This window comes from Myotis daubentonii, chromosome X (genome assembly GCF_963259705.1).
Source record: "Myotis daubentonii chromosome X, mMyoDau2.1, whole genome shotgun sequence".
Lineage (NCBI taxonomy): Eukaryota > Metazoa > Chordata > Mammalia > Chiroptera > Vespertilionidae > Myotis > Myotis daubentonii.
Window position 1 is genome coordinate 8,160,412 of NC_081861.1, and position 24,420 is coordinate 8,184,831.

General features: G+C 48.3%; 2 protein-coding genes and 1 non-coding gene across 6 annotated transcripts in view; 2 read left to right on the forward strand and 1 right to left on the reverse strand.

The window, feature by feature from the left end:
* The first annotated feature begins 6,319 nt into the window (after positions 1 to 6,319).
* LOC132225327 (U6 spliceosomal RNA) lies at positions 6,320 to 6,426 on the forward strand. Its single transcript, XR_009450852.1, has one exon. It is a non-coding gene; the product is annotated as a U6 spliceosomal RNA (small nuclear RNA).
* A 6,702-nt stretch (positions 6,427 to 13,128) lies between these two features.
* Positions 13,129 to 19,694, forward strand: TSR2 (TSR2 ribosome maturation factor). Of its 3 annotated transcripts, XM_059679983.1 has the most exons (6): positions 13,474 to 13,543; positions 14,837 to 14,919; positions 15,270 to 15,370; positions 16,189 to 16,280; positions 17,032 to 17,202; positions 18,869 to 19,694. In XM_059679983.1, the coding sequence occupies exons 4-6, from the start codon at positions 16,233 to 16,235 to the stop codon at positions 19,001 to 19,003; spliced, it is 354 nt and encodes a 117-aa protein (XP_059535966.1). In that variant the 5' UTR covers positions 13,474 to 13,543; positions 14,837 to 14,919; positions 15,270 to 15,370; positions 16,189 to 16,232; the 3' UTR covers positions 19,004 to 19,694. The 3 variants fall into 3 exon arrangements, with proteins under 3 accessions (XP_059535964.1, XP_059535965.1, XP_059535966.1); XM_059679981.1 differs by lacking the exons at positions 14,837 to 14,919; positions 15,270 to 15,370 and adding an exon at positions 13,129 to 13,281 and having other exon boundaries at positions 13,453 to 13,543; XM_059679982.1 differs by lacking the exon at positions 14,837 to 14,919 and having other exon boundaries at positions 13,447 to 13,543.
* FGD1 (FYVE, RhoGEF and PH domain containing 1) overlaps positions 19,054 to 24,420 on the reverse strand; it is a 42,121-nt gene continuing 36,754 nt past the window's right edge. For both annotated transcript variants that reach the window (XM_059679979.1, XM_059679980.1), the window contains exons 14-18: positions 24,058 to 24,159; positions 22,829 to 22,954; positions 22,497 to 22,658; positions 21,304 to 21,447; positions 19,054 to 20,790 (exon numbers count right to left, since the gene is read on the reverse strand). In XM_059679979.1, coding sequence (XP_059535962.1) covers positions 20,485 to 20,790; positions 21,304 to 21,447; positions 22,497 to 22,658; positions 22,829 to 22,954; positions 24,058 to 24,159 — 840 coding nt within the window. In that variant the 3' untranslated portion in view covers positions 19,054 to 20,484. The remainder of the gene's footprint in view (positions 20,791 to 21,303; positions 21,448 to 22,496; positions 22,659 to 22,828; positions 22,955 to 24,057; positions 24,160 to 24,420) is intronic.

The window sequence follows — 24,420 nt, forward strand, 5'->3', positions numbered from 1 at the left end:
AAAAATATTTTTTTTAAAAAAGAAAGTTTCTCCCTGGCTGGTTTGGCTCAGTGGATAGAGCGTCGGCCTGCCAACTAAAGGTTCCCAGGTTTGACGTCAGTCAGGGGTACATGCCTGGGTTTTGGGCTTGATCCCTGTAGGGGGCGTGCAGGAGGCAGCTGATCAATAATTCTCTCTCATCATTGATGTTTCTATCTCTCTCTGCCTCTCCCTTCCTCTCTGAAATCAATAAAAATATATTTAAGAAAAAAGAAAAATAAATAAAATCACGAAAAACATTGGAAAAAAAATAAAGAAAGTTTCTTTGTCCAGCAACAACTGGAAAAATCTTTGGGGGAACAATGTGCACAGATGTTTGACTGTTCATCAAGTTTTATTACGTTCATAAAGAAAGAAGGTCAGCACATCACTGTGAGTCTTTGCATTGATGCCAAAGTCTCCTTTAATAATTATTCTGGCTCATCAAGTTGCTGGAAGGCCATGTTCAAAAGATTTGGCATAACAAATGCAGAACTTTATTAAAGTCTGGGAGGTAGGAGGGAGATGCGGTTATGGGTGATCTGAGCTTGATGTCCCAAACCCAGTGTTCTCACGATTACAGATGCAACACAAAGTACAAGTTTCTCAGGGTGTACCGGGAGATTTAATCAGGCTGGTAAGGACAGCTTGGAAAGCTCCTCCTTTAAAGACTAGATAATAATTTTAAAAATATATTTTTATTGATTTCAGAGAGGAAGGGAGAGGGAGAGAGAGATAGGAACATCAGTGATGAGAGAGAATCATTGAGCGGCCGCCTCCTGCACACCCCACAGGGGGGATCAAGCCTACAACCTGGGCATGTGCCCTGACCAGGAATTGAACCGTGACCTCCTGGTTCATAGGTCGATGCTCAACCTCTGAGCCACGCCAGCCAAGTAAGAATAGATAATTATGTTTTTAAAAAAAGACTTCACATCTCTGTGAGGGTTAATCTTTGAATAAAGCCCTCATCTGAAGCCCTGGTTTCCAGAGATGGAATGAATGCCTGAGGACATAGACATTATTGTGGATGAGGCCCAGCAGCTGGGAATTTCAGGAACTATTCAGCTCTGGTTTCTCCCAGGCAAGGTAATGAAACACTCTTATGGGATTTCCCGCCAGGGTCATATTTGGTATGGAGCAGATTCCATAATGGAGAAAGCAAAAATTTGAGTGAGCTTTGCTTGTCCACACTATTCTCACAAGTGGTGGTCCCAGCCTGCCCAACCTTTTGACCAAATGACTCAAGTCTTCAAGGCTCCAGAAATTTTCCAACAGCAAATAGCCCGGGGTGTTATGTCTACTCACACTTTGGTTTACAACAGGCTTATCACCTATCACGTAGTAATGTATTAGAGCCTGCACATAGAAAGCAAAACTTGAGTCCCTGAGACTTCATTCATTAGTATTCAGAGTGCTTTTTGAGGGTATCCCTTCAAAATCATTCTTATAAGGTTGGCAAAAGGCCAGCTCAACCTCATCTCCTTACTTATAACTGTGGGTTTTGATCAGGATTCTTTGGTTGCAAGTAACGGAAAGTGGTTGGGGGAGAACTCACAGGATTGAAAGGAAGGCTGGACAGACAGAAGTCCCTCAGCTCCCAAGGGAACTTGATAATAGCAGAAAATGATTAACAGGTTCTCCCAGACAGTACTTCTGGAATGAACAAGTGAATAAATAAGTGAATATCAATAATCATTTCCATCTTTGCATTGCTGGATACAAAGCCCTGACATCCCAATTTTAAAAAAAAAAGGATGGGCCCGGCCAGTGTGGCTCAGTGGTTGAGCATTGACCTATGAACCAGGAGGTCACGGTTCGATTCCCTGTCAGGGCATATGCCCAGGTTGTGGCCCAGGTTGTGGGCTTGATCCCCAGTGTGGGGTGTGCAAGAGGCGGTCGATCGATGATTCTCTCTCATCATTAATGTTTCTATCTCTCTCTCCCTCTTCCTTCCTCTCTGAAATCAATAAAAATATTAAAAAAAATAAGGATGGAATTTGAACAGACCCTTCACAGAAAAGAAAACACAGCGGAGGAATGAGTGTTAGATGAACAGAGGTGGTCCCTGCCCACAGCAGGGCACATACACTATCAGGCTGACTCTTCCCTAGGGCAGGACCCCGGTCCCACTTTCCTCTTTAGGGGTTCCCATCAAATGCTTTGCATAAATTAGCTCCTGTAACCCTCATAACAACCCTATAAAATAGGTATGATTATGCCCCATTTGTAAAAAACAAAGAAAAAACCACACAACACAAAACTGAGGCTCAGAGAGGGAGGTGGCTAGCTAGGAGCTGGCAGAGCTGAGGCTCCACGCTGGTGTTATGCTGTGTAATCCCCTTCCCTGGAGTATGGGCTTGTGACTTGCTTTTAACTAACCGAATAGGCTGTGAGCTGCCTATGGAGAGGGCCACATGGCAGGGAACTGGAGGCAAACCCTAGGATCGGAGAGCCTCAGTTCTATAATCACAAAGAACTAAATTCTGCCAACAACCACATGAGCTTGGAAGAGAGTAAGAAATAATAGATGGCCCTAACCGGTTTGGCTCAGTGGATAGAGTGTCGGCCTGCGGACTGAAGGGTCCCAGGTTCGATTCTGGTTAAGGGCAAGCACCTTGGTTGCGGGTACATCCCTGGTGGGGGCTGGGGGCTGTGCAGGAGGCAGCTGATTGATGTTTCTAACTCTCTATCCCTCTCCCTTCCTCTCTGTAAAAAATCAATAAAAATATATTTTTTTATTTTTTTAATATATTTTTTATTGATTTTTTTACAGAGGGGAAGGGAGAGGGATAGAAAGTTAGAAACATCGATGAGAGAGAAACATTGATCAGCTGCCTCCTGTACACCTCCCACTGGGGATGTGCCAGCAGCCAAGGTACATGCCCTTGACCGGAATCGAACCTGGGACCCTGGAGTTCACAGGCCTACGCTCTATCCACTGAGCCAAACCGGTTAGGGCAAAATATATATTTTTAAAAAAGAAGTAATAGATGGCCTCATATGAGACTGCAGCCCTGGCCAACACCCTGACTGCAGCCTGTGAGAGCCTGAACTATTCTAGCTCTTGTGGCCGACAGGACATAAAGTGACCCCCATCTCTATACTGGCCTGGCCAAGCACAACCCAGACGAATCACAATGCCCACCTACTCCACATGTATCAGAGCAGCTGAATGTTATTAGAGAAAACCAAAAACCACACAAGTCAATTGATTTCACTCTAAATTATTGATGGCAGACCTCAAATGGGCCTTAATAACATAGCAATCCTGCGATGCTCACTTTCACCCTCTCAGAGTTAATTATTTTATACCTTCTCCTCTCTTCCCAAACCTCCCACATCTCAGCCTCGGTCCCACCCTCAACTGTCACCTATTCATTGAGAAGATAGATGAATTCAAATGGGAATTTCCCTATCTCACCACCAGATCTACAATCCTCTTTGGACCCAACCTCTTCTGATTTGTCATATGGAAGAACTGTCCCTCCTCATATTGAAGGCCAGTGCCTTGACTTCTGCTTTAGACACCTCCCATCTACTCCAGGACTTCACTCCTTCAGTTACTCCCACCTCTCCTGCCTCACCAGTTTCTCCTCTTTTGGGCTATTCCCATCAGTGCATGCATATGCTTTACTGACTGCCATCTTTAAGAGTGCCCTGTGAATTCCAGGAGCTCTTCCTGCTACTGCCTATTTCAAGACATAGGTTACACATTTCTTTCTCCACCTCGCAGTCACTCTTCAACCAATTTCAGTCTAGTTTAGTACCACTCCATGCAATCTGATCTTGCTAAAATCACTAAAGACTTCATGTTGTCAAATCCAACCGACAGGTCCTTTACTTTTCTCATCCTACTTGTCCTATCAGTAGCATCTGACACAACCAGTCCCTCCTTTTTTTTAAAAAAAATACTTTTATTGATTTCAGAGAGGAAGGGAGGAGAGATAGAAACATCAATGATGGCCCTAGCTGGTTTGGCTCACTGGATAGAACGTCGGCCTGTGGACTGAAGGGTCCCAGGTTCAATTCTGGTCAAGGGCATGTACCTTGGTTGCAGGCACATCCCCAGTAGAGGGTGTGTGGGAGGCAGCTGATCAATGCTTCTCTCTCTCTCATCGATGTTTCTAACTCTCTATCCTTCTCCCTTCCTCTCTGTAAAAAAAAGCAATAAAATATATTTTAAAAAGAAAGAAAGAAACATCAATGATGAGAGAGAATTGTTGATCGGCTGCCTCCTGCACGCCCCACACTGGGGATGGAGCCTGCAACCTGGCGGGGAATCAAACTGTGACCTCCTGGTTCATAGGTCGATGCTCAACCACTGAGCCATGCCCGCCAGAGCAGTCCCTCCTTCTTGAAACATGTCTATTTCTTCTCACTTTCCTTTGCTGACCTCCAAATGTTGGCATTCTCTAAACTTGTAGACCTATTTGCCCCTTGTCATCTCCACTTTAATATCTCACAGGCCCCCCAGGTTGAACATGTCTAAAACAGAAATCCTAATATTTCCAAGTCTGTTCTCCTGCCACCTTCCTCTATAACAGTTCCTAAACTAGAAAACTGAGAATCATCCCTCCCCCTCACCTCTTCCACACTCAGTAGTACTTATTACAAAACATGATTAGTTTTATCTCTAAAATTTTCTTGAATTTGTTTACATCTCCCTCTCTCCACTATCACTAACCTACACCAAACCACCATTGTCTCTTGTCTGAACTATTATAATAGCTTCCCAATGGTCTCCCTGCTTCCACTTTGCCCCTCTATATTTCCTTTTCCATACAGTAGCCAGAGTGGTCTTTCAAAAAAAGTGAACCAAGTCATTTCATTCCCCTGCATAGAACATTTTCCATTGTATTTCAAGTAAAATTCAAGCTTCTTGCCAAGACTAACAAGGCCCTTGTCTGTGTCACACAATCATCTCCTCCAGCTCTTTTCCTTTCATAATAATTTCTGTTACCCTGGCCTTTGCATTTGTCATTCTCTTCTCTTGGAACCTTCTTCCTCCAGCCCTCCATTTCCTCCTTATGAGTACAGCTTAAATGTTCCATCCTTAGAAGTACTTTCCCTGGTTGCCCTATTAAAAACTGTCCCTCTCTCTCCTATTATGTTTACTCAAATGTAAACCCTGTGACAGTAGAGCCTTTATCTGTCTTGTTAGCTCCCTAGTGCTTAGCGCAGTGCCTGGCACATATGCAGCACTCCACCAATATTTGGTGAATGAATGAATGAATGAATGAATGAGGCAGTTTCTCTGAGGATCTGAGGTTAATGTTCATTGATGGGAGGACTGAGATTGGTGTGAAAGACCAAATGCAGTAGACAATTAAGGGGGTGATTTTATTTATTTTTTTAAAAAATATATTTTATTGAGTTTTTACAGAGAGGAAGGGAGAGGGATAGAGAGTTAGAAACATTGATGAGAGAGAAACATCGATCAGCTGCCCCCTGCACACTCCCCACTGGGGATGTGCCCGCAACCAAGGTACATGCCCTTGACTGGAATCGAACCTGGGACCCTTGAGTTCGCAGGCCGATGCTCTATTCGCTGAGCCAAACCAATCAGGGCAAGGGGGTGATTTTAACTACCTTGAAGAAAAAGAAGGAAGAGTGGGCTTTTATGGAGGCAAGCAGATAAGGGTAGACATTTTCAGAGTCTTATGCTGTGATGAGGAAAGATAGAGGCAGGTCTTATCTGAGTCTTTGAAGAAAGGTGGAGCTGCATTTTATTTTTAAAAAAGTTTATTGAATTTTAGAGAGAGAGGAAGGGAGAGGGAGAGAAACAACGACGTGAGAACATAACATCAATTGGCTGCCTCCTGCATGCCCCCTACCAAGGATTGATTGAGCCTGAAACCTGGGCATGTGCCCTTGACCAGGAATCCAACCAGCAGCCTTTTGGTGCATTAGACAACGGCCAACCAACTGAGCCACACCAGCCAGGGCTGGAACTGCATTTTATCTTGCAATATGTGGGAGCAGGAGGTCCTTTGCAGTTAGCCCTTTCTCAGAGCACAAAAGGATGGGAAGATTTCTGACCATGGCTGTTTTCCAAGAACACAGGGCTCACAAAAGTTTCAAAATTGTCACTGGCAGCTCTGGCCGATTCCTGATCAAGGGCATGTACCTAGTTTGCAAGTTCAATTCTTAGCCCAGGTTGAGGCAACCAATCAAAGTCTCTTTCACATTGCTATTCCTCTCTCTCTCTCTCTCTCTCTCTCTCTCTCTCTCTCTCTCTCTCTCCCCCTCTCTCCTTCTTCCTCCCTCCTCCCTTCCTTTGACTCTAAAAATCAATGTAGTGCTCACTTTGGCAGCACATATACTAACATTGGGACGATACAGAGAAGATTAGCATGGCCCCTGTGCAAGGATGACACACAAATTTGTGAAGCATTCCATATTAAAAATACAACAACACACAATGGAAAAAATATCCTTGGGTGAGGATGAGCAAAAACAAAAAATTGTCACTGGTAATCTCAGTTTCAGTATAGGGGCTTGAGTTGAAGATTTCAATCTGAGGAATCAGTTCAGAGGCCTGGTCTAGGCATTCCCTCTGGGGGCCTATATGTGTGTTCAATCTGAGTGGCTCGCCTATGGCTATCACTGCAGGGAAGTCAGTCTGGAGTCTTAGCCTGAGGGACTCAGTCTCGGGACCTCCATTTGGTAGATCCGTTTCAGGGAGTTCCAGCTAGGAATTTCACCCTGCAGAACTCAGCTTGGACCTCCAATGGGTTTCTGCCTACTAGCACAGTTGTATGGCTCACTCTGGCTGTGACATACTGGCACTTTTTCATCCAGGGCTTCATTGTGAGGGTGCGGGACAGGGCCATGAGTTTCATTCCGGGAGGCTCAGAGTATGCCCTGAGTATGGAGATCTGAAATTTCATTCTGCAGATGGAGTCTCTTGTACACAGCCTGGGGCTCAGGCAGGGTGTTTGCTCTGGGGGTATCATTTTGGGAGTTTAGTCCAGAAATTGGACCCTGTATTTCATGGTTGCTTCTAGAGGGCTCAGGCACTGATATCTTTATATATATATATATATATATATATATATATATATAATTTTTTATTGATTTTGAAGAGGAAGGGAGAGGGAGAGAGAGATAGAAACATCAATGATAAGAGAGAATCATTGACCAGCTACCTCCTGCACACCCCTACTGGGGATCGAGACCATAACCCGGGCATGTGCCCTTGACCGGAATCAAACCCAGGACCTTTCAGTCCGCAGGTCAACGCTCTATCCACTGAGCCAAACCAACTAGGGCTACTAATATCTTTTTTTTTTTAAATATGTTTTTATTGATTTCAGAGAGGAAGGGAGAGGGAGAGAGAGCTAGAAACATTGATAAGAAAGAAACATCAATGCTGCCTCCTGCATGCCCCTAACTGAGGATCAAGCCTGCAACCCAGGCATGCACCCTGACCGGGAATCAAATCATGACACTCAACCACTGAGCCATGCTGGCCAGGCGGGAATCTATTTTTAATTTGTCATTTTGATTTTCTTGCTGCTGCTGGTATTACATAATGTAACTCATACAAGTTTGTGACCTGTGAAAAGGAAGCACAGATTAACTACATACTTTAAAAAATGTGTCCTGCCGAAACCGGTTTGGCTCAGTGGATAGAGCGTCGGCCTGCGGACTGGAAGGTCCCAGGTTCGATTCCGGTCAAGGGCATGTACCTGGGTTGCGGGCATATCTCCAGTGGGGGATGTGCAGGAGGCAGCTGATCGATGTTTCTCTCTCATCGATGTTTCTGACTCTCTATCTCTCTCCCTTCCTCTCTGTAAAAAATCAATAAAATATATTAAAAAAAATAAAAAATAAAAAATGTGTCCTAGCTGGTTTGGTTCAGTGGATAGAGCATCGGCCCAAGGACTGAAGGGTCCCGGGTTCGATTCCAGTCAAGGGCACGTGCCTCAGTTGCAGGCTAAATCTCCAGCCCCTTTTCTAGCAAAGCACCCCTAAGTCCCCTTTAGAGTTTCCTAAGGAAGACTGTGGTAAAGGTTCTTTTGCCATGTTAATGAGGTCACTTTGGGAAATTCCCTCCATATGGAAAGGGGTTGGTTGCCTGTGGAGCCAACCACGTGATTAGAGGGTTGGGACTTTCAGTCTTATCCCACAAGCCCCTGGGAGGGGAGAGAGGCTGGAGATTGAATTCAAGCACGAGTGGTCAAGGATTATATATATATATATATTTGCTATTGGAATCTGAAATGTGTGTTGTGGGGGGGCGGTGAGTTTTGTAGGACTGAGCCCTTAACCTATGGGATCTGACACTACCTAGATAGTGTCAGAATTGAGCTGAATTGTAGAACATCCAGTTGATGTTGGAGAATTGCTTGGTGGTGAGGGAAATCCACCCCCCGCCCATGCACACACTGGGACTGGTGACCAGAATCTAATCTACTCCCTCCATATACCTTTGAGGTCTCAGACCCTAGGAACTCAGGCAGAAGTGCCTAATGTTTCTTCATTTGGGCCTCTTTGAACTCTATCTAAATTGCCGAGTTTAAATTGCTCCATCTGCTGGAATGAGTGTCTGGAGCTTGGTAGGAGTTTATGCCTCCTGAGTTTATCAGTCTTGGAATGTTCACTCTTCTTATCACTTACCATGCTGTTTCCTGCCTCGAGTCTTTGTATATACATTGTTGCCACAGCATGAAAGGTTCTTTCTTTCTTTTAGTGACATTCCCACCCTCATAAGCACAAACTGCCCATCGCCTGGCAAAATGCCACTCAAACTTTGTATCACCGCTGGTATCATCTCTGAGAGGGTTGCCACAACCCCCACGACTGGGTCAGGGACCCCCCCTGCTGGTTTCTCTTGGCCTCCTTTCTCCTATGGCTTTGCCCAGAGCTGGAGAACTAATCAAGCTTCAGCCTCAGCGCCCCGCACTGACACAGCCCAGTTCCAAGTCCCTCGTTGTTTTATTGAGCATCGTCAATTTGAAACGTATCTAAGATTTGTCACGGCACAAGAATAGTTAAAATACCCTGAAATTTTACAGCTCACATGTAAAAGAAACTAGAGGTTTCCCCAAATTTGACAACAATCTTAACATTCACATTACTTATAATGAGTTGCAAGGCTGAAACTTTTCTAAACTACCAATAATAAAAGTTTTGATCACTTGAATGGAATTAGATTCTTTTTATTCTCTCTAGGAAATGATATTATTAAAATAATTGTCCTATTTATTTATAAGAGAATATAAAAATGGAAACATTAGTAGAGGGGTGAATAAGGCAATTGATAAGAGTCTTTTGTTTTTCTGGATTTGAGGATGTTTATTTAATAAATGCAGTTTAAAAATTGTATTTGTATCATTTGTGATTTCTTTGTAAATCTAAAGCAATGTTTACTATCATACCTAAACTGGTACTATTTTTCTTTTTTTAAAATATGCTTTTATTGCCGAAACCGGTTTGGCTCAGTGGATAGAGCGTCGGCCTGCAGACTGAAGGGTCCCAGGTTCGATTCCAGTCAAGGGCATGTACCTTGGTTGTGGGCACATCCCCAGTGGGAGATGTGCAGGAGGCAGCTGATCGATGTTTCTCTCTCTCATTGATGTTTCTAACTCTCTATCTCTCTCCCTTCCTCTCTGTAAAAAATCAATAAAACATATTTTAAAAAATATGCTTTTATTGATTTTAGAGAGAGGAAAGGAGAGGGAGAGAGAAACATCTATTTTATAATAACATTTCCTAGAGAGTCTAAAAAGAATTCAATTCTATTCAGGTGATCAAAACATCTGTTGGCTACCTTCTGCACGCCCCCTACTGGGGATTGAGCCTGCAACCTGGGCATATGCCCTGACCAGGAGGGACCTCTTGGTGCATGGGGTGACAACCAACTGAGCCACACTGGCCAGGGCTGTACTATTTTTCTTAAACAGAGCTTGCAAAATTCTATCTGCTTCAACCTTCAAAACCTAGATTCACCCTGAGCACTGATCATACTCTATGGTCCCTGAGCATCTGACCAAACTTTATGACCCAATGCATTCAGCACAGGGCCAGGCACAGAATCATCAGACTGTTAACAAGGATCTAGTCCTAAGTTAACAATCTTTGTTGTGAGAGAAAGTCATCTACAATACCCTTCCAAGAACAGCTTTATTGAAATATTTGTTTCACTTATTTAAAGTGTACAATTCAATGGTTTTTAGTATATTCACAGTGTTGTGTAACTGTATTAGTTTGCTAGGGCTGTCATAACAAAATACCATAGATTGATGTCTTTAACAACAAAAAATTATTTTCTCCAAAGTCTAGAAGCTAGAGGTTCAAGATCAAGGTGTTAGCAGGTGTGGTTTCTTTTGAGGCCTTACTCCTTGGCTCACAGATGTCCACTTTCTCTCTGTGTTCAATGGTCATCTCTCCATGCATGCTTGTGTCTAGTGTCTCTCTGTGTGTCCTAATCTCTTCTTACAATTACACCAATCATATTAGATTAGAATGTACTAATATGGCTTCATTTTACCTTAATTATCACTTTCAAGGCTGTATCTCCAAATATAGTTCTACATTTTGAGGTATTGGGAGTTAGGTCTTCAACATATGAATTGGGGGTGTGTGTGTTACAAATTAGCCCCTATAGCATGTAATTGTAGAACATTTTCATCACCCCCAAAAGAAAGCTTGTACCTATTAGGAGTCAGACCTCATTTCTCCCTTCCCTAAGCCCTGGATAATCATTAATCTATTTTTTATCTCTATAGATTTGCCTGTTCTTTACATTTCTTATAAATGGTATCATACAAAAAAAGCACAAAAAAATGGTATCATACAAAGTGGTCTTTTTTGACTAGTCAGAAGTAATACCACCTTTTTCATTCCTGATTTCCATAAAGTTGAGTCCCCCCCCCCCCCATTAGCCACTCTAGCTAAAAGTTTGTCAATGTTGTTGATCTTTTCAAATAACCAACTTTTGGTTTCACTGATTTTCTCCATTGTTTTTCTATTCTACTTATTTCCTCTCCAATTTTTATCTGCTTTCTGCTTGCTTTGCGATTATTTTGTTCTTTTTCTAGTTTCCTCGAGTGGAGGTTAGGTTATGTTTGAGACATTTATTTATTTATTTATCTACTAGAGGCCCGGTGCATGTGCACTGGGGGGGGAGGGGGGGGAGGGAGGGTCCCTCAGCCCGGCCTGTGCCCTCTCGCAGTCTGGGACCCCTCGGGAGATAACGACCTGCTGGCTTAGGCCTGCTCCCAGGTGGCAGAGGGCAGGCCTAATCCTTAGGTGCAGCCCCTGGTCAGGCTCAGAGCAGGGCCGATTGGGGAGTTGGGGCGCCTTCCCCTGTCATGCACAGAGCAGGGCAGATTTGGAGGTTGCGATGCCACCCTCAGTCACACTCAGGGTAGGGCCGATTGGGGGGTTGGGGCACCGCCCCCTGTCACACTCAAGGCAGGGTCGATAGGGAGGTTGTGGCGCCACCCGCTGTCACGCACAGAGCAGGGCCCATCAGGGGGTTGGGGAGCTCCCCCCTGTCGCTCACAGAGTAGGGCCGATAGGGGAGTTGGGGCACTGCCCCCTGTCACACACAGAGCAGGGCCCATCAGGGGGGTTGGGGCGCCGCCACTCTCACACTCAGGGCAGGGCCGATGGGGAGGTTATGGCTCTACCCCATCACACACAGAGCAGGGCCCATGGGGGGGGGGTTGGGGCGCTGCCCTCTATCACCCACAGAGCAGGGCCGATCGGGGGGTTGGGGCGCTGCCACTCTCACACTCAGGGCAGGGCCGATGGGGAGGTTATGGCTCTACCCCGTCACACACAGAGCAGGGCCTGTGGGGTGGGGGGGGTTGGGGCGCCACACCCTGTCACACACAGAGCCGCAGGGCAATCAGGGGGTTGGGGACCTCCCCCCTATCAGGCACAGAGCAGGGCCAATCAGGGGGTTGGGGCGCCTTCTCCTGTCAGGAACAGAGCAGGGCCGATAGGGAGGTTGTGGCCCTGCCCCTTGTAACACACAGAGCCACAGGGCAATCAGGGGGTTTGGGCGCTGCCCCCTGTCACGCTGATCCCGGTGCCGGGAGGCATATTACCCTTTTACTATATAGAATAGAGGCCTGGTGCATGGGTTGGGGCTGGCTGGTTTGCCCTGAAGGGTGTCCTGGATCAGGGTGGGGGTCCCCACTGGGGTGCCTGGCCAGCCTGGGTGAGGGGATGATGGCTCTTTGCAGCTGGTCACACACCCTTCAGGGTGGGGGTCCCCACTGGAGTGCCTGGCCAGCCTGGGTGAGGGGCTGAGGGCTGTTTTCAGGCTGACAGGTGACTGAAGCTCCCAACTGCTCCTTTTTTAATTTTTTTTATTTTTATTCTGGGCCAGCTTTAGCCTGGCTCCAGCTCTGAGGCTTCCGCTTCTGAAAGCATGTATCTGGTTTGTTTCGGTACTACAATGGAAACTCTGTATCAACTCCAGCTCTGAGATCCCAGCTCCCTGAAAGCTGGTTTCTGGGTTGTTTTTTTTTTAGCTTCTATTTGTTACAATGTTTCCTAAACTGCAGGCTGAGAGGCCGGCAAGGCAGGCGGGAACGTTGCAGTCCTCCGTCACTGAAGCAAGCAAGCCTCATGTTCAGTTTAAGCTGTCTGGCTGCCTGCTGCCATCTTGGCTGACAGTTAATTTGCATATCGCCCCTGATTAGCCAATGGGAAGGGTAGCGGTCGTACGCCAATTACCATGTTTCTCTTTTATTAGATAAGGATTTGAAACAAACACCGATTTCCTGTTTCACGTGTTTATGCATTCATTGGTTGATACTTGTATGTGCCCTGACCAGGATGAAACCCACAACCTTGGCATATTGGGGCCACGCTCTAACCAACTGAGCTACCCAGCCAGGGCTCTCCACATCTTTTCTGAGCGGTATACATGGCCCTGGCCCCGAACCCAGGGGCTCAGAACCTTCTGCCGCACGCCATCCTCCTCCACTTCTGGCTTCCTTTGGTTTAATTACTGCAGGCCAGTATCTGTGATGGTGTCATCTGTTGCTCTGACAGACTTCTCTATTGCTCTAGTCTTGTGCCAGGTCAGCGGAAAGCTGAATCTGAGTTCTCAGGCTCAGGTATCGGCTCGTTCTGCCTGGGCCGTCCTGCGCCCCGATTGGTCCGCACTGCGACCCAATTGGTCCGCCTACGCATCATGTGCTCAGCAGCCCGATGATGGCGGGGGCTAGGGAAGATTTGAGAGCTCTCTTCAGGGCCGGCATCCACGCAGCGCTGGAGGCCTGGCCGGCCTTGCAGGTGAGTGGGGTCCGGGACGGGAATGGTTAGGGCCTGGAACAGACCAGGGATCGGCCGGCATTGGCGCTGCGGCTTGGCGGCCTCGGTGGCGGACTCCTGCGTCACCTCCAGCCGGCTGTCGGGCTGTCGGGCTGTCAGGCTGACGTGGTCGGCTTGGGCCTGTGTTCGCAGATCGCGGTGGAGAATGGCTTCGGGGGTGTGCACAGCCAGGAAAAGGCCGAGTGGCTGGGAGGTGCAGTGGAGGAGTACTTCTTCCGCAATGGTGAGCGAATGTCAGGTGCTGCGACTGTGGAGTGGGGTCGATGGGGGAGGGGACGAGGGGGCGGAGGGTGGGGAGCAGAAGGCTGGGGGGTGGAGAGTCCGCACTTCCTCTTGAGCAATTTGTCGGCTGGTACCTGAGGGCAAGGTGGAATGAATTACCAGCTTTGGAGTCAGAATCCTGAGGTCAGATGCCTTACGGGAGGGTGTTACTCATGGTATCACTCTGGGCAAGTCATTTTCTCTCCCTGAGACTCAGTTTCCTAAAATGGGCATCAAAGTAGCCACCCCCGAGCTGTCCAATAGAAATATAATGCGAGTCACGTCTCATTACGTTAAATAAAATTCTGCAGTTGTTTTACATCATTTTTAACATTACGTTTTCAAAATCTGGGTATTTTAGTTTTTCCAAAAAAAATTTTTTTTTTTAAATCCTCACCTGAGGATATTTTCCCATTGATTTTTAGGGAGAGTGGAAGGGAGGGGGAGAGACAGAGAAAGACATGATGTGAGAAACACATTGATTGGTTGCCTCCTGCAGGCGCCCCAACCAGGGCCTGAGCCAGGGAGGAGCCTGCAATTGAGTTACGTGCCCTTGACCGGAATCAACCCAGACGTATGCTCTATCCACTGAGCCAAACCTGCTAGGGCCAGTTTTAGCAAATTTCAGTTTGGCCTAGCCACATTTTAAGTGCTCAATAACCACATCTGGCTGTTTGAACAACAGGGATCTACACCTTTGTTGTGCCTTCAGGGCATAGAAGAATAAGGGGCCCTGCAGACGGCCTTTTGCATAGTAAGATTTTTAGAAAATTCTTCACTCAGTTTTTTAGTCTTCGAGATGACAGTAGGCAGAGACTTTCTCTCAAGGAAATTTACAGTCTAGCGAGGGATCCAGATGATTAAATAGACATTCACACACTGGGTGGTAGGTGTTCTAATAAAGAGGAGCTCGGTGCGTGGGTAACAGGAAACTTGGGAGGAGGCTTCTTTGGGGGTGGTTGAGCTGAGTCTGAAGAGATGAGAAAGAGTTAACTACTAGGTGGAGGAGGCAGGGAGAGCAACACATAAATTCTGTGGTATGAGGAGATTATGTGTTATATTTGGAAAGTGGTAGGGTGCTCAGCATTGGAGTAAGTGTGTGTGTGTGTGTGTGTGTGTGTGTGTGTGTGTGTGTGTTCATATGCTTGCTTGTGGGTGTGTGGAGGAGTGGCAGGGAGAAGCTGGGGCGGGTGGGGAGGCCCTGGAAAAGGGTAGGACGCTGATGGCCTTACATGCCTTTGATTTTGTCCTTTAGGCCAGTGTTCACCAAAATGCATGCTATGGAAGCATAGTTCTGTTAGATGTTCAGTGAAGAAAAAACTTCTCCAGCCAAATTATGTAAGAAAAGCTCTTTTCTTTAGCTCCTCCTTAAGAGTCACAATAATCATGAACATAGTAGAGGCTAGGACAGTGATGGCGAACCTCTGACACGCGTGTCAACTCATTTTTTTGGTTGATTTTTCTTGGTTAAATGGCATTTAAATATGTAAAATAAATATCAAAAATATAAGTCTTTGTTTTACTATGATTGCAAATATCAAAAAATTTCTATATGTGACATGGCACCAGAGTTAAGTTAGGGTTTTTCAAAATGCTGACACGCCGAGCTAAAAAGGTTCGCCATCACTGGGCCAGGATAAAGATAAGAACTAGTAAAAAGAAGCCTGTTTACCTTTGTTTCCCATTAGCTTTCTGCAATAGATTCCTTTAAAACCGAGCAGGACAGTTATTTCTCAAAAGCACAATGTGAACACTGCAGTAGGTGAGAAATTCATGGGCAGGTTCTAAGGTGAGTAATAGGATGGGATTTGCTGACTAATGGGAGGCTGTCTCTAGAAAGTGATGAGGCCTGGACTAGGGCAGTGGTGATAGTCATGGAAAATAAGGGGTGGGTTAGGGACTTGGAGATTGCTTGGCTGTAGAGGGGGAAGGAAAAGGAGGCAGGTTTCTGGTATGAGTGACCTGGTGGATTAGGTGCCTTTCATGGTACAGAGGAACCCTGGAGGGTGAGAAGTACGTTTGGAGGGTAAGTAAGGTGATGAGTCTGGCTTTAGATATGGAGGGTCTGAGGCACCTGTGAAATAGGTGAAGCAGTCTGAGTTGGAGACAGATTGGGAGGATATTAGATTAGAGTGGTTGAGAAAGCCAAGGGGGTGAATGAAGTCTCCTTGGGGGGTGGGGGGTAGGTAGCGGGAGAGGGAGGAGCTTTGTGGAAGACTGAGTAATTCTCCAATTCAGAACAAGAGGACGGGCCCATAAGGTAACAGAAACCCAGAGGAGAGCTTAGCCAAAGCCACGCAATAGGATGTTGATGTCAAGGCTATGATATTTCATCATTGCAAGTATTTATATCCATTTCTTACCTATCCCATTGGTGTGTGGCCTCCTGTATCCAGGGAGCCACAGTTATATGAAGGGTTTCTCCATTTCAAAAAAAGGGATGTTCAAACCCAGAATGCAGAGCACATCAGTGAATAAAAGGCTCACTGTGTGGACCCTTACCCACCAACCAGATGTGGCCCCAGCTAGTAGGCATTGAAGAGTAGCAGGCAGGAGTGGTGAAGTTGGCTTGTCTCTGACCAAAGGGTTCTGTCCTTTCCTATTCAGCTGACTTGGAGCTAGATGAGGTGGAGGACTTCCTAGGGGAGCTCATGACCAACGAGTTTGATACAGTTGTGGAGGATGGGAGTCTGCCGCAGGTGAGCATGTCATGGGCACAGCTGCCTCCTCCTTGCCTATAGTTTTTCTTTTCCCCAAGTGTCTATTTTAGGCCAAGACTCTTGGCTCTAACCATTGAGCCTTGCACAAGAACTTTTTATGACTCCCTATTGCCTAGTCTTCCAAGGCCTTTCCAAATCCTACCTCTTCTTTTTTAAATAAATTTTTTATTGATTTCAGAGATGGAGAGGGAGAGAGAGAAACATCAATGAGAATCACTGATCGGCTGCCTCCTGCATGCCCCCTACTGGGAATCGAGCATGCATCCCAGGCATGTGCCCTTGACCAGAATTGAACCTGGGACCCTTCAGTTCACAGGCCGACGCTCTATCCACTGAGCCAAACCAGCTAGGGCTTCTCTTTTCTCTTGAGATGCCATTCCCAGCCAGGTCTGTTCCTCACCCCCATCGCAAGGGCAGGTCAGGCCAGGTACATTTCCGCCCCTCCCCTGGTTAACATCACTCCCCTGCTGGGATTGCCTTCCCTTTTACATCTTCCATCTTTCAAACCCAGTTTTAGTGCCTTCCCAGCTAGGAGGCCTTCCTTCAATGCTTCAGGCCATTACCCGAGCTTTTCATATGTGGTTCCTTCATTAGTGAACTCCTTGGGGGAGGAAAGAGCCCCATTCTCCTCTGGGAAATTCCAAACCCTTCCCCACTCTTGCTGCAAACATGGCCTGTTGTATTGTAGCTTCTCTAGAAAACCCAAGCTGGTTGAATGTTTTCTTGATAGGTGAGCCAGCAGCTGCAGACCATGTTCTACCACTTCCAGAGGGGGGATGGGGCCACTATGAAGGAGTTGGCCTCCCACATCACCCAAAGAAAGCGCAGGGTTAGAGCCACTGCACTTTCGACAGACAGACAGACGGATGATGATAATGCGGACAGCGCGGACGAGATGGAGGTGAGAGGGGTGCCCTTGGGTGGGGGAGATGTAGATTTTCAAAAAACTTTTATTATTATTACTAGAGGCCCAGTGCACAAAAATTTGTGCACTCGGGGGGGAGGGGAGTCCCTCAGCCCGGCCTGTGCCCTCTCGCAGTCTGGGACCCCTCGGGAGATAACGACCTGCTGGCTTAGGCCTGCTCCCGGGTGGCAGAGGGCAGGCCCAATCCCTAGGTGCAGCCCCTGGTCGGGCTCAGAGCAGGGCCGATTGGGGAGTTGGGCCGCTGCCCCCCGTCACGCACAGAGCAGGGTCGATCGGGGGTTGGGGAGCTCCCCCCTGTCACGCACAGAGCAGGGCTGATCAGGGGGTTGAGGAGCTCCCCCTGTCACACACAGAGCAGGGCGGATCAGGGGGTTGGGGCACTGCCACTGTCACACTCAGGGCAGGGCCGATGGGGAGGTTATGGCTCTACCCCATCACACACACAGCAGGGCCCGTGGGGGTCAGGGGGGATTGGGGTGCCGCACCTTGTCACACACAGAGCAGGGCCGATCAGGGGGGTTTGGTCGCTGCTCCCTGTCACGCTGATCCCGGTGCCAGGAGGCCTCGCTGCACTGCTGATCCTGGTGCTGGGAGGCCTCGAGGCTCCGCTGATCCCGGTGCTGGGAGGCATATTACCCTTTTACTATATAGGGTAGAGGCCTGGTGCACGGGTGGGGGCCGGCTGGTTTGCCCTGAAGGGTGTCCTGGATCAGGGTGGGGGTCCCCACTGGGGTGTCTGGCCAGCCTGGGTGAGGGGCTGAGGGCTGTTTTCAGGCTGACGGGTGACTGAAGCTCCCAACCTGTCCTTTTTTCCTTTTTTTTTCATTCTGGGCCAGCTTTAGCTCTGAGGCTCAGCTCCAGCTATGAGACTTCCTGAAAGCAGGTTTCTGGCCTTTGTTTACCCTTCTGTATTTGAAACAATGTTGCGGTCCTGCTGAAACAATGTTGCGGTCCTGCTGGCTGAAGCCCGGGGTTTTGTTTAGCTTCTATTTTTGTAACATACTATTTTTGTAACATAGTTGCTTAGAGTGCAGCTGAGAGGCCGGCAAGGCAGGCGGGGAAGCTTTGGCTTCCTCAGTCACTAAAGCAAGCAAGCCTCATGTTAGTTTCCAGCTGCCTGGCTGCCGGCCACCATCTTGGCTGTCAGTTAATTTGCATATCTCGCTGATTAGCCAATGGGAAGGGTAGCGGTCATACGCCAATTACCATGTTTCTGTTTTATTAGGTAGGATTATTAATGATTTGAGAGGAAGGGAGAGGGAGAGAGAAATAGAAACATCAGTGATGAAAGGGAATCATTGATTGGCTGCCTCCTGCACGCCCCACACTGGGTATTGAGCTGCAACCTGGGCGTATGCCCTGACCGAGAATCGAACGGTGATCTCCTGGTCCATAGGTCAGCACCCAATGACTGAGCCATGCTGGCTGGTCAAGATGTAGATATTTTCAATTTTCTGGGAGATCAGCTACTTTTCTAGGGAAATGATGGGGGGTGGGGTGGTAGTGGCTGTATTATCCAGAGAGGGGAAGGAACTTTCCTAAGGTCACACAGCCAATCTTTGCAAAGCAGGAGAGCCTGGGTCTCCCAATGGCCACAACTGGGAGGCGTTGTATTTAGCTCTCTCCTGTGTTTCTCCTGCAGGTCACAGCTACGAATGATGGGACAGCTAATGGTGGGGTCTGCCCCCAGCCTGAACCCTCTGGTCCAGACCCCCAGACTATTAAGGAAGAAGATATAGTGGAGGATGGTTGGACCATTGTCCGGAGAAAGAAATGAGTGGGGCTGCCAATGGTTTGGGCCCTTGTTTTAAGGATTATTTTGGAGGATTGTGGATCTTTGGACTGGTTATCCCATCTCCATCCTCTCCCTATTCCCCTGTCTAGCTCCCTCCAGGGGAAAGAAGAGCCCTAGGGTCCTTGGCCTTGGGGTGGTAGGACCTGGTTGACCACACCCCCTTGGGCCGTAAGTTATTATCTGAACGGAGAGGCCTGGTTTCCCAGCACAGTGCCTTGGGTGCAGTCAGTGTGAAGAGTAGGATGAGTGGGTGTGGGTGCAGTTGGAAACGCTGAATGCTGGTTGACAGTGGGCAGGTAGATTTATGAAGGGAGAGAGGACCAGCAGAACCAATACTTCTGCTGGGTCAGGAACGGTGAGGTGAACATGGCAGCTGGAAGAGAGTCATTGACAATGTGAACGGAAGTAGCTGTGTTACCTCTCCCACTTTTCTGCTGCCCGTAAACACACACACACACACACACACACAGCAGCTCAGCCCGCCCCATCCTGCAGCCCAGCCTCCAGCCCTGGTTCCTTCAGGAAGTCTAAGACATTGGCAAGGTGGTGAGCTTGGGGGACCTGGGCTTTGTTTTCTGTCTCCTGCAACCTCTTTCCAAACTCTTCATCCAATTCCATCCATGTCCAGGGATGAGGCTTAAAAGACAAGAATAAATAACACCTTAACGTTGAACCTGTCACTTGGTCTGTTGTGAGTAGCCTTGGCATCATTCTTTGGGGAGCTGAGACACCGAGCTCGGCGAGGGAGCAGGTTCTGGGCCCACCCGAGCAGCCTGGTACTTTGGACAAACACACAGATGGGCGAACAGAGCACAGCAGTGCCCTGAAAGTTTCCGTAAGCCTGAAATAAACTGTATTTTTTTTTCTTTAAAAAACAAAACAAAACCGAGAGTATCCATTGTTCTTCCCCCCTGTTCCCCTGTCCTGCCCGGTGGCCCTGCCATGGGTCTGGACGATAAAATACTGGGTAGCCTTGGGGTTGGGTAGAAGCTGTAAGCTATGGAGAGGCAGGAAGGATCTGGTCACTGCCCCACCTCGCATCGTACGTGTGAAGACACTGGGTGAGGGGACGGGGGTGGGCCAGGGCCCCAGTGGGTGAACTGGCACTTGAATCCAGGTCTCTCCTGCCTCTGGTGCTTTTAGGGGGATGGGGTAGAGGCAGGATCTGTGGGGTATTGAGGGGATGGGGAAACGGCCTAGTTCAGGCAGGTCTAGCAACAGCTCCCACCCTCCCTGGGGACGGGGATTAAAAAAAATGAACATCACTGTAGGAATATTTCTTTTAAAAGCCCCCATTTTGTGAAAAGATGAATTAAAAAACCCAAGACCCAGCATTCGGGATTGAAAGTGCCCATGATGGGAGTTCAAGTATTGACTGAGCTGGGAGGGAGGGGGCTGGGGCCCCCAGTCGGACATGGGCAGCTAGAGTGTGGGGCAGGGGGCCCCAAGTCCCCCCAAACCCTCTAGGTCTTGTCTCGGGTCTGGGGGGCTTCAGAGGGTTCAGCGGTGGCTCCTGAAGCTGCCACCTGTGCCTCTTCCATCTCCCTGTCCTCAGACAGTGTGGGCCCCGGGCAGAACGTGTCCCCACGGCCCGCCCGGCCGAGCACAGCCATCCAGCGCCGCTGCAGCTCCTCTGTCTCGGGGCTGAAGTACCAGCTCAGGTGGCTCTGGGTGATCTTGAAGACATGCCGTCTGTCGGGCCGCTCCCCGGCCTCAGGAGGCCCCACCTCAAAGCCAATGAGGGGCAGGCTGCGCTGGGCTTTCACATCCTGGGGAACGGATAGAGCCAGGGTCACCGGAGGCTGCGCTTCTCACTGCTTTTTCATCTGCTAACCCCCCTCTTTTCCTTCCCCTGCTCAAGAACCTTCCAAGGCTCTACTGGTAGCAACAGAAACTTGTCTGGGGCTGGCACGCAGGCTGGGTTCAAATACCCGTTTCCTCCTACACCCCAAGCCAGCCGGGCTAGTTTCCTTAGTGTATACCAAGTAATGTCTTCAGGCCTCTGTCTAGGCTGTTGCCCCCATTTACACATTCTTCCCCATCCAGATTGGATCTAGTAGTGCCCCACCTGCACCCTGGCTTTCTCTGGGAAGCTAGCCCCTCCCCCCACCCCCACCCCTCACATTGGCCCACAATCCTTGTTTCTGGCCAGTCTGTCTCACAAGGGTGGGGGTTCTGATTTCTACTTAGGTTCACGCAATCCCCAAGGCCAAGGACTGAAGGGGAAGGGGGGTAGCCTGGCTCTGCCAGGTGGTTGAAGGGACCCGAAGGAGGATGCACACCTGAGGGGCTCCATAGATGTACAGCACCAAGGGCTCATTCTCAGGGACCACAAACCATGCCTTGTGCCAGCCTTTCCCGCCCTTCTCCATGTAGTGCAGGAAGCTGCAGATGACGCTGTTCTCCGCAGCCACTGAGGCCTGCTTCTGTGGCCAGAGACATAGAGGGCATCAGTGTTGATAGAAGGCCTGGCCGGGCTCCTCTGGGCTTCAGTACCCCTCAGCGGAGGTATTGCTGTGCCCATACTTCAGATGAGGACGCTGAAGCTCAGGCGGCGGTAGTGAGTCAGACAGGCCATGGCTACTACCTCTAAGAGCTGGTGGGAGAGGCACCTAAATGCCAGTCAGGCGTTCTTCCCTCAGTTCATTTATTCCTCAAGTCCTTTTATGCATTTGTACCTCACCTTTTTATTTTTTCCATCTTTTGTCATATCCATCCCCTACACTCAGCAAGAGGCGACCTGGCATTGTGGTTAAGGGGATGGGGGGGTGGGGGGGTGGGTAAGGCTCAGAATTCCAGCTCTTGATGATGTATTGACTCGGAAGGAAAACAGATAGAGCTATTGTAAGGATTAAATGAATTAATAGATGCAAAGCGCTTAGAATAGTGCCTGGCACAGAGTAAGAGTTCTTTAAATGTTAAATAAAATAAATACCTCGATTTGGCTAAGAAACAAAACCAAAATGTGCACGCGCCTAGAAAGATAGGAAGCATAAGTGTTAGTGATACTCTAGTGGGTAGAAGAAATAGGGTGTTTTTATTACTTGTTTAGATTGTCGAGTTTTCTTCAGTGCACATATCCGACTTTGTAATAAGAAGAGATCATTTGTTAATTAAAAAACATGCAAGTTCTGCCACTCACTGGTTGTGTCACTTGGTTAAGTAACTTCCTTGGGCCTCAGTTTCCTCATTTGTAAAACAGGGATAGTAACAGCATGGATAGATTCGTTACTATGAAGATAAATGCCTAAAGCACTGAAATAAAAAGCCAGGTGGTTTTGCCAGGTGGCCGAAAGGACCCAACTGGCTTTCATCCAGTTGCATTCATTTTACGAGCTCCAGGCTTCAGTCACTTGTTCAGTGGATGCACGTGGCACTACAGTTTCAGAGCTACCCAGGCCTCAATCACTGGGTGGGTGGCTGGGACCCATGTGCTTGGCGTGTGAGGGTCAGTGCTCATAGGCCTGGCTCTTACCTCCAGGATGGACCTCCGGCGCTGGGGTGTATGCTGGCTGCAGGCTGGGCTACTCCCAGGCACCCCGTGCAAGGCCACATAGCAGTCAGTACACACACGGTTGGAGCGGTTGTTGTCATAGATGAGGCGGGCCCGGAACTCGGAGCACTTCCCACAAACCACCTGAAGTGGCAAATGGGCAAGAGATGCCTGATTTCCAGAAAGCCTTCCCCTTCAGTGTCCCAACTCCCATGATGGACTCCCGGCCTTTCCTCACCCTGCCCTCTCAGAAGTGGGCCTTCTGGTGGCCAGCCTGGCCCCTCCCTGGCTCTGCCCAGCCTCCCAACACTCACGTGCCCGCAGGCCTTGCAGTGGTGCCTGCGCTTGGTGATGGAATTGAAGGGCTCCTGGCAGCGCATGCACATGGTGACTTCCTTTTCTCGGATGGGTGTCGGTGCACGCTTCCCAAGATCCACGTTCTGGAGAGAGGGCCAGGTCCTGGTTCAGAGGCAGCTACTCTCTAGGCCCAGCCCAGCCAGCCCAGCCAACCCTCACCCCTGCCCCAAGGCCTGGATCATCACTGGGAGGCAGCAGACACATTCAGAAGACCTGCCTTTCATAATTTTCTTATTTCACAAAATCCTATCAGAGCTGTTAAGCATTTAAAAAAATCCCATCCTTCTTAAAGCTACCTAAGCTGTTTTTTAAAACACATATAACAACCCTAGCTGGTTTGGCTCAGTGAATAGAGCATTGGCCTGCAGATTGAAGGGTCCTGGGTTCGATTCCAGTCAAGGGCACATGCCTGGGTTGCGGGCTCCATCCCCAGTGGGGGGTGTGCAGGAGGCAGCCGGCCAGTAATTCTCTGTCATCATTGATGTGTCTAGCTCTCCCTCTCCCTTCCTCTCTGAATCCATAAAAATATATAAAGAAAATAAACAGCCTAGCTGGGTGTGGCTCAGTGGTTTAGCGTCGACCCAGGAACCAAGAGGTCACCAGTTCAATTCCCAGTCAGGGCATATGCCCAGGTTGCAGGCTCGATCCCCAGTGGGGGGTGTGCAGGAGGCAGCTAATCAATGATTCTGTCTCATCATTGATGTTTCTATCTCTCTCTCCCTCTCCCTTCCTCTCTGAAATCAATAAAAATATATTTAAAAAAACCTAACATAGTATTGTAAAATATTCCCATATTCAATGACTAGTCAGTGGTAATAGTTCAGAGTGTTGTGCCATAATCAGCATAGTTACTCTTTAGTATATGCTTCTGATTTATACGAAATAAATTCCGGGAGATATAGAATTAATATTGCTATATAGTTTTGTTAACTCCCGTTTTTCTGCTACTGTATTACATGTTACATGTATGCATGTTAAAGACATTGCTGAAAAAATAAAAGACCTGCCTTTGAGTCCCGGCTGTATCCCTACCTTATTGTGCTACTGAACACAAGTCATTTCTATTCTCTGGGCCTGCATTTCCCCAGTGATATCTGCGGCCCTACCAACAAGACTGTGCTTCCGGTCTCCCTGGGTAAGGTGGGACTTGGAGGTCCAGTATAGAGGGAGGGGGTGGGACTCTTACTGGAGAGTTAGGGGGTGTGTCTTCATCTTCCCTGTTTGTTGAGTTCAACAGTTTGAAGGTCTCCAGCGTCTGTTCATGCTTCAGAAGGGTGGAGTTGATGGCCTGTGGAGGAGGTGTAAGAAGAAGGTCAGATCACCTCACAACCGTCCATTTCCACCCTCACCTCACTTTCCTATGACCTAGCCCGAGGTCAGAAAAGTTGCGTTCTAGGCACAGCTCTGCCCCTTGCTAGGTGTCTCAGTTCTTATATTTGTGAAATGAGGGTGGGTATCAGTGGCTGAAAAACCTCAAAAGGCCTTCCTAGCCACTGTCTGGGCTTAATTACGCTTTTACAGGGCTTAACTCACTGGGCTCACACTCCCA

What these genes read in the sequence shown, in the direction of transcription:
- TSR2 (XM_059679981.1), top strand. Translation starts at nt 13,198, where the DNA reads ATGATGGCGGGGGCTAGGGAAGATTTGAGAGCTCTCTTCAGGGCCGGC. An exon ending in GGAGTACTTCTTCCGCAATG is followed by an intron (nt 13,544 to 16,188) that starts GTGAGCGAATGT and finishes TTTCCTATTCAG; the next exon opens with CTGACTTGGAGCTAGATGAG. An exon ending in AGGATGGGAGTCTGCCGCAG is followed by an intron (nt 16,281 to 17,031) that starts GTGAGCATGTCA and finishes TTTTCTTGATAG; the next exon opens with GTGAGCCAGCAGCTGCAGAC.